This window comes from Melanostigma gelatinosum, assembly GCF_949748355.1.
Source record: "Melanostigma gelatinosum genome assembly, chromosome: 8".
Lineage (NCBI taxonomy): Eukaryota > Metazoa > Chordata > Actinopteri > Perciformes > Zoarcidae > Melanostigma > Melanostigma gelatinosum.
Genome location: NC_136641.1, coordinates 15,057,506 through 15,065,945, shown reverse-complemented (window position 1 = coordinate 15,065,945; position 8,440 = coordinate 15,057,506). Strand labels below are relative to the sequence as shown.

The following is an 8,440-nucleotide window of genomic DNA, read 5'->3' as shown; positions in this document are numbered from 1 at the left end:
AGTAGATGATTCTATCAGTTTTGCATCCAGGTGTTTTGTTATCTTGTTATCTGTTCTCCTGTGCATTGTTTCTGTCTTCAAAGACGGCAACACACAGGTCTAGATTACGGTACTTCCTGATTAGCATCAGCTGAAGAGCATGACCCTCTGTATGTATATGTGATGTGTGATGGTAAAACAGGCTTATTCAGACTCTGTATTTCTTGTATCTGAACTCTTTGATTAGGTCACAGTGACCCAATCAAAGGAAGCAGTATAAATGTCCATGTATCTGACTATGTTGTCAGAGCACCTCTTACAGATGACGGTGATGTATCTGTGAGACTGTGCTCTCTTTGCTTGCAAGACATGCATCTGACTGTGTTATTCAGAGCACCTCTTGCAGATGACGTGATGTATCTGTGGGACAGTGTTCTCTTTGCTTGCAAGCAAATAAATTGACTATTACAACTTTGATCGTTCATCCAGACTCTGTTTCATTTGACATTGATTTGTTAACACTTTAACACTCTTCTCCCGACTATTCAGAGAAATATTCCACAACACATTCGTAGATGCAGCAACAGATACGTTCCCACACGTACCGTGAATTAATCAACAAGGATATCCATGGTATCTATTGAACAGGTAATTTAATGATTGACAGAACTTGAGCCAACCTGGCAGGGCTGTGGGTGTTTGTTTGACGAAAAAGGCTGGGAACCATTGATTACATCATACTCGGCTTGATAAGTGAAGGTTGGTTGATCCTCTACAGATTGTGTCATTATCTTTTTCAAGTCACATCAGATATGAATATCAACACAGTTGATCTTAACAGGAAGTGCTAAGGCAGTAAACAAACTGTAAAATATAACAATATCATTTTCTCTAGTCTTTACTTCACCTGAAAACAAACATTTAGGCAGCAAACAGACTGGTCAATGACTGGTCATGCACTTGAACCTGTTCTTGAAGTAGAAGTCTTCCTTATGAATGTCATTATCAGCACTGGAAGATGAATAGCGGAATTTGTCATAGGCCTTTTGTGAGTCTGTTTTACCCCAGGGTAGAATGATCTTCGATGCGTGGCTTACAATGACGTCACTACAGGAGCCAATGTGGAGGGAGCCCAGAGCGTCGATGAAAAACTCTGCAGTGCCAGAAGAAAATTTAGTTTGAATAATCCTTCCTTGAATTTCCCTTGGTTTTGTTCCTTATACATCTTTCCAATCTGCAGCAACTCAACATTGTTATCACAGCTGTACTGCAGTGTGTAGAGAAAATAGATAGACTCACCTAGATGACCGTGCCGGGCCAGACGGGGATTAAATCCCACCTGCTGCACCTTGTCTGTCCTCCCTAGGAAGAAGTTGATGACTGCATCAGCTACCACACAGTTGGTAAATCCCTCGATGCCATGGTGATAGCCATCTCTGATATGTAAACAGTCACCCTCCTCTCCCCCTTCTTCCACTGAAATGGTGTGACGGTAAGTTGCAGTGTAACCTGTCACCTCTCTCACTGCACCACCGACCTGAAGTCGTTAAGAGAGCAAAAATGTAAAGACAAGGAAATGAATGTGTGACGATAGATATTATCTGTAACCGCTCATCCTTTCAGGGTACATTGACATTGAGACATTGGGTGAAGACAGGATACATGCTGGACAGATCGTCAGATTATCACAAGGCTGACACATAGAGACAGACAACCGCGCTTACATTCACACCGACGGGCAATTCTACGAACAGGCTTCAACTAACTGCTAAGATTAATGGAATCGTGCCATGCAAGCTAAGCTGCAAGATAAGCTGCACTTCTGTAGTCTGTGGGAGAAAACCCACGCTGACACGGGGAGAACACGTAAACTCTACAGCTGAACAGAATCTCAAAATAAATGTATTTCCTGCCTGCTGCACCTATGAAAGCATGTTCTGCGTGGTATGATGACATGTTGAGTTGTGTGCAAATTCAAAAACTTTTAAGTTAGCAGAGTATTTATCCATACAACAATATGCAGTTACCATCAGAACAGCAGATATCGCGCACACACATTGCACTGTCTCTGGGCATGAAACTCACCAGATCCAGAGTAGTCTTTTCTAAGATGTCCACCATCCTCTCCACCTTGGTGTTTGCAGTGAAGAGGAAATCATCATCCACCCAGAGCACATATTTGGTTGTCACTTGAGACACTGCCAGGTTTCTTCCTGCAAACCAACCCTGTAGATGAAGGTTGATCAACACGTAGAAAACTGTGCTGGTTAATAATTAAAATCCATGATACTTCACAGAGACACAGTACAACTTTTTTACCTTTCCAAATGGCATGATGTAATGCTCAATGTGAGGCCCGGGCACTGACTCTGGGTGTTCATTATCATCTGCTATCACTATGGTGACGGTGGGATAATATTGCCGAATGCTGTCAATGAGGTCTTTGAGTTTGTCATAGCGTAGAAAGGTCTTGGTGGCGATGGTAACAAGAGCACTAATATTGTACTCTAAATAGAAGAAAAGAAAAATGCAAAACATATTGCAATGGGGCATTTAAACACTTTGCATAAAAATAATTGACAATGAAAATAACTGCTCACAAACCTCCTTGATATCCAGAGTTGTAAAGTTTAGGTATGGCTCCATGTCCAACTTTAATCGTGAAAAATGACTGGTGAACGTCAGTGGAAAACTGAACTGCAGAACAGAAATGGGATAAGAGATGAAGCAGTGCATATTCCATTGTTAACACAACTGTCATGTCTAGCTGTAATTGCCTATGCACTGCAGTCCTTGTCACTTCTTTAATAGTAATTATGAAATTGTATCTGAATATAATATATCTCACAGATGTAAAGAACCTTGTATTGATTCATTCTCCCTTACTCCATTTCCATGATGTCTATTGGTTCATTACTTATTGATTCAAAGTGTTGTCTATTACCTCTGATCATTAGGATGAACCGCTATAAGGTTGAACAGGTAAACATAACATTCTACTTTTAGTATCAAGATAATATCCACATGATAACTTTACCTGTATCTGCTGTCTTGGGATGAAAAACGGTGTTTGTATAAGTGACGAACTGCAGCTGCCTGTTCAGAGCGGAGAGAAGAGGACTAGAAAGTATCATGTGCTTCTCTCCTTCTCCTTTAATAGAGACACTGTCCACTGTAGCAGCAACATCAAAAGTCCCCAATGTTGCTGTCAAATAAACCTAGTGCACCAATTGCATGGTTTTGAGGAAAAAAAAGAAACAAGTTTAACATTTAGACAGAAAAAAGTGGATTTGTTTATCCCAAAGAAAACCACAAAGAAAAGAAATTACCGTATGGCTGGATCCTGTTTCTTTTTTAAGACCCAAACCTACGGGAAGAAAGAAATGACTACTGGGAATATCAAGATGTGATGATGGTGACGCATTTTAACAGACCAAAAGCAGGTGAAGATGTAATGTAGAAGCTTTGATATCATGTGTAGTGTAATGTTTGATATGCTTTTACCAGGAATGATGATCGTTTTGAGGGGTCGCACCTCCACGCCCTGGGTAGGATACTGAAGAGGATTGTTGGCCTCAGCTACAATAAGCAGATCTGCAGGATTGTAGGACCTTTACAAACAGAACATGTTAGAGGGGAAAGCATCTGTATTTCTACACCATAGTCCTATTTGTTACTTTGATCACAGACTGCACACAGAGAAGACACATTGCGAATATGATGTATGGTTCAAGTACATTACAATCTGCATCACATAGCTCATAAGTAAAACGAATGAAATCCAGTTGCTTTTCAGTTAGATTCCCTATTTCCTGTACGTCTGAGAATACGTTTTCCTCTTTCCTTTGCTTGATACAATTATGAATTAAATATGTTTTACTTTGGACTGCTGGAAGACAAAACAAACAATTTAAATATGTACTTTTGGGCTCTGGGACATTGTGGTAGTTGTCACGATTCTTAACATAATCAAAATAAGCTAGACTAATGCTGAGAATCTTAGACATGCAGCAGGTATACAGTACCCATGTGCGTGGTACACAAAATAATGAGGTATATAAACCCGGCAGATTCCTCAGGCTGCAGGACAGCTGTTTTCTCCAACACCCAGAGAGCCTCAGCTGGAACAGCCAGTCTGAGGATTTGAGGTTTGCACCTAAACCGTCTTCTTTTAAGTTAATATAAAGTTGTTTATATTATTCCATGGCTAAATAATACAAGCAGCAGACAAGGAGGAAGGATGTTTGGCTGCAAGGACATTGGCAGGCTAATGACACTGTCTGATAACACACACTGACTGGAAACATTGCGAACTGGCATGGGATGTACACTGCCCATGACAAGAGGACTCTGCAGCACATGAACATCATTGGTAGCCATCAACCAAGAATCAGCGATTGTTAAAGAAGCCCAGTCGTGTGGCTGTAAGCTCCTGAGGTGTTGCTCCCTCCGGACTCGCCTGGTTGACGCTTTGTATGATGATCTGTAGCTCATTTATTCTCCTCGTGGAAACATGACAATCGTGTAAATCGTGGAAACAATTTACACGAAAGCCACTCTTTCCCACAATGCAGTAAATGTGTAACAGCGATATTGGTGAAAAGAGGCATCTGTGGAGAGCCCAAAGAATATTAAAGGACAATACCCACCGCAGACACAACCTGTTCACCCTGGAAAAAGCTTTGCACCTTGCACTGCCTTCTAAAACGGATGTGATTCAAACTGCCAGTTACAAGGGTTCACACACTGAGTCATGTGGTTCATCAGTTGAACTTTACCTCTTCTGAAAGCGGCTGTACTCCTGAGCTCTGTGATGCGTCACGCCCATTGGGTCAGAATGGGACTCTAAGAACGCAAGCTCAATGTTGTGGGCCCACACACGTGGGAACAGCAGATTGGAGAACGGCAGTTGAAATGTCTCCTTATCGGCCCGGCACAGACATGTATTTTGAGCCAACTGTCTGTCAGAACAAAATGGCAATGAATGAGTTTTTAAGGATAAAAATGAGAATTCAGAGCAGAATTTAGACATACTGACTTACAACTAACCGTGCCACATCATCCTTTATATGGTAGGAAATGTCATGATAGTCACTGATGGTGTCTTGGATTTTCCCTCCGAGGAGTTCTTGTATTTCACCGCCCTGTCTTGTCCGTATGTCAACTCCTGAGCTGGTCCCAGGGCTCCAAGTACGAAACAGGAATAGCAATAGTCCACTGATCAAAAGCAGTCCAAGAAACATCTTATAGGTGGCACGCATCTAGAATGAAGATTAAAGGAAATGTCAAAATGGTATACATATAGACCTCACAGGACAAGGAAAACAAAGGGGCATGTGAAAGAGGTCCTGTCTTTCACATGCAAATTCCTGACTTTGATTGGATTGTTGACAATTGGACATGAGCCTGGATTTTTCAGTTCTTCACAGCTGGTTTACAATTTATTTGGAGCCGTTGTCAGAAGTCCTGAATTTGAAATGAGCTGGTTCATGTATTGTACATCATTAGACCTTTAAGATCACTGAACTATAACATTTGAAATTGTAAATGAAATTGTGCGCATGTATAATTCAATGAGAACTTCACGAGGTCAAAAGGATGTGGGGGCTGCATCTGCAGTATTGCGGTCTGCAGTGTTCATCATGAAGCCTGCTGATATTTTGTCAGGTACCACCTGTTTTGAGACTGCAGTTGATGGTGTGCTGGTTTAAAGGTGGTTTCGCAAGACAGCAAGATTGAAATACATTTAGCTCTAGAATTAGGGACTTTCCAATCTCAGATAGAAGACCAAGTAGAAGCTCCGTAAAACCATAAAAGCAGTGTTAAGATGCTAAAATAAAATATGCCATACATTTGACTGAATAAGGACCACATTCTCACTGCAGCACTTTTTGGCTGTACAGACAGCCCGTTGTCATTCCCAGGGCATCACCGATGCTTTGTCATGGCACCCTTAAGTGTGTGTATGCTAAATGATTTAACTTTTTCTTAGTTCACGCACTTATAAACCATGATGTTTTTTCTTAACTTAACTGTGTTTTTATTAGAATTCACATTAACTACGTGTTTACTGAGGCCGTGCGCTGGGCTAACCAGTGCGTTAGAAAGGGGTTTGGCAAAGTGCCAGTATGTGACAAGTTGGAATGAGAACATGTTTGTACAGGTTATCGGGGAAGCAGGGGAAGTAGGTTACACTGAGGGGAAGTGCAGCAGTCAAAAGTAAGATTCCAATTGTGATGCCAAATGTTTTTTTTTTTTTTTTTGTGAAATCGACTGTACAGACTTGCTCACAGTGAAACACCTCAACAACAATTAACACCTGAATCTCTTCTTCTCTATCCTCTTTTCAGTTGACAAACAACAAAACTGCACATGCAGCCAACGAGTGTGACAGACAGCCCGGCTGACCAAAGTACTAATGATGCAACTAATGATTAACCTATAATATCACCAGGCCGTGGCATGTACACTGCTATAATACTGTTGATTTATATGTTTTTCTGTTTCTCTGATCAGCCAACAGAATAATTAGTGGTTTACCAGCAGTCCTATGCTGCAGCAATAAAATAATTGTGTTATGCCCACAACAGTGTCCGACAAAATCCACCGGTTAATAACAACAGAGAGTTGAAATCAAAACTTTACTGGCACAAAGCCACTGACAGTCACTGGGCCGGCTTACGTCATCGTTTTTTTAAAACTCAGTTTTCCCCGTACATTTAGGCAACTTTGGCCTAAAGCTTAGTTTAAGGGCCAGAAAAAGGCCGTTCTAGTCTGGATGGAGCACTGAAACTGAAATAAAAAAAACTATGTGATTACAAATTTTGAGTATTTAGTGTGGACTTACATTATTTATATTTCATTTATTTTTCCTCCACATTGCGGCTCATCCTACTGGTGCACTGGCTCAATGGGAATGATCATATCAGAGTGATCTGAGGCATGTTGAGAGGACCTTGTGGAGGGATGGCAGTGATAGACCTTGTAGGTAACTGTATTTCAAGGCTTCAGTCCCATGTACTGTGCAGCATCACAGACTACGTTACGAGTGCTCTGAGCCGTCATCAACAATGGCATAAGTCTCCAATGCTCTATTGTCTTGGTGAATGGTAACCTTGACATCTATAAGGAACACTCTCCCGCCACAGCATAGTTAGGTATCGTTTCCCTTACAGATGTTCAGATGTGTTAAGGCTTCTTTAAATCACTGTCCTTTGCTAGGTGAGGTGCTGCAACATCGGTTTTCACAGGGTTTTGAGAACAAGGGTGTTTGTCAGGGTCTGGCCGCACCCTCCCAAGTGATCTTTGGACGTGACGTCAAGGTGGCTGCTGTTTGTGACTGGTGCTTAGCAAGACCTGTTCTAAGAGGTCTGTCTGATGCCTCGCAGCCACGCTGCTTTGCAGTTTCACTTTGCTGTTTGACCATGGCAGCAATTGTCATGAAGAAAATCAAAAGGACACCAAGAGTTAGGCCTCCAAAATTTCAATAGGGCTGCAACCTCACTTATTCATCACGATTTCAAGAAAATAATTAGCATTTTGACTTTGAGGCAAGATAATCAAATTGTATTCAATTTGTGTTCCTGAGTTTGCAAACTCGGCGACGGCTACCATGCAAAACAGTCTCCACAAGGTTTGATTTGTTTACCTCAACGTAACCATAGAGTAGCTACACAAGTAAAAAACACATACAAAAAACAGCCCACACAGTATAATCACCCAACTGAAGAAGCCTCATGCCTTTCAACAACTATCACGAAATTACATAACTCAGGCCATTACAGGCAAATGTTCAACATGCATTCAAAAAACAAAAGTATATACACAAATACTGTTGAAAGAAGTCTCACACAAGAAAGAGCGTGTAAGATATTTTTGTGGGGCTATTTAAACTTTGTATAGTTCCAAACATTTTACAGTTATGTCAAATATATTTTTAGATATTATTTACATGTTAATGATTACGCAAGACAAATGCCAATTATATCTATGGGCAGTTACACATGGATGGTTTTATGTGCCAGCACTAACGATCCATGATAGCTGGAAGTAAAAAATAAAAAATAAAAAAATGGTTGCCAAAGCCATTTGTCACCCATTTGTCAAGCGATGAAAGCAGTAATCATGAATGCGATATGCCAAACTGTCCAGAAAGAAGAGATATGGACATTTGTCTTAATGTTGTTACCGTAGGATAAAAATTTCCAGCGCCTTCAAGTCAAGTCCTGTTCCGTTCGTGTGAAAGCTTTTCTGTGGCGTGTTCCAGCGCGTGCTGGGTCCTGTGAGCTCCAGCTGTTTGGAGCCACTCCTCTTTGACCAGGCGTTATTACAGAGGCTCAAATGCTTTGCATAGACAGGTTTGTCTATATTAAGGCATGAGCTAAGCCAGTTTTACCGGTTGAATCGTCGAGGCTTCTTCTAATCTTGTGAACACGTTTTAGACTTAAAGCACGTAAAGGAC

General features: G+C 41.1%; 1 protein-coding gene across 4 annotated transcripts; it reads right to left on the bottom strand.

Annotated features, from left to right (window-relative positions):
- Window positions 1-437: 437 nt before the first annotated feature.
- On the bottom strand, window positions 438-8,240 carry b4galnt1a (beta-1,4-N-acetyl-galactosaminyl transferase 1a). 4 transcript variants are annotated; one of them, XM_079273411.1, is made up of 11 exons: window positions 8,168-8,240; window positions 5,022-5,240; window positions 4,758-4,936; window positions 3,484-3,590; window positions 3,309-3,346; window positions 3,017-3,197; window positions 2,584-2,676; window positions 2,299-2,486; window positions 2,065-2,205; window positions 1,279-1,516; window positions 438-1,132 (listed from the first exon to the last, which is right to left on the bottom strand). In XM_079273411.1, exons 2-11 carry the CDS (start codon window positions 5,238-5,240, stop codon window positions 921-923), a joined length of 1,596 nt encoding a protein of 531 aa, XP_079129537.1. In that variant the 5' UTR covers window positions 8,168-8,240; the 3' UTR covers window positions 438-920. The 4 variants fall into 4 exon arrangements, with proteins under 4 accessions (XP_079129537.1, XP_079129538.1, XP_079129539.1 ...); XM_079273412.1 differs by having other exon boundaries at window positions 439-1,132; window positions 4,758-4,940; window positions 5,029-5,240; XM_079273413.1 differs by lacking the exon at window positions 8,168-8,240 and having other exon boundaries at window positions 440-1,132; window positions 4,758-4,940; window positions 5,022-5,163.
- Window positions 8,241-8,440: the final 200 nt, after the last annotated feature.

Bases quoted from the DNA above. Each gene is read 5' to 3' on its own strand.
- b4galnt1a (XM_079273411.1), bottom strand. From the start codon at position 5,240: ATGCGTGCCACCTATAAGATGTTTCTTGGACTGCTTTTGATCAGTGGA. The intron at 4,937-5,021 runs GTAAGTCAGTAT...TCTGACAGACAG, and splicing joins ATGATGTGGCACGGTTAGTT to TTGGCTCAAAATACATGTCT. The intron at 2,206-2,298 runs GTAAAAAAGTTG...CTTCATCTACAG, and splicing joins ACATCATGCCATTTGGAAAG to GGTTGGTTTGCAGGAAGAAA.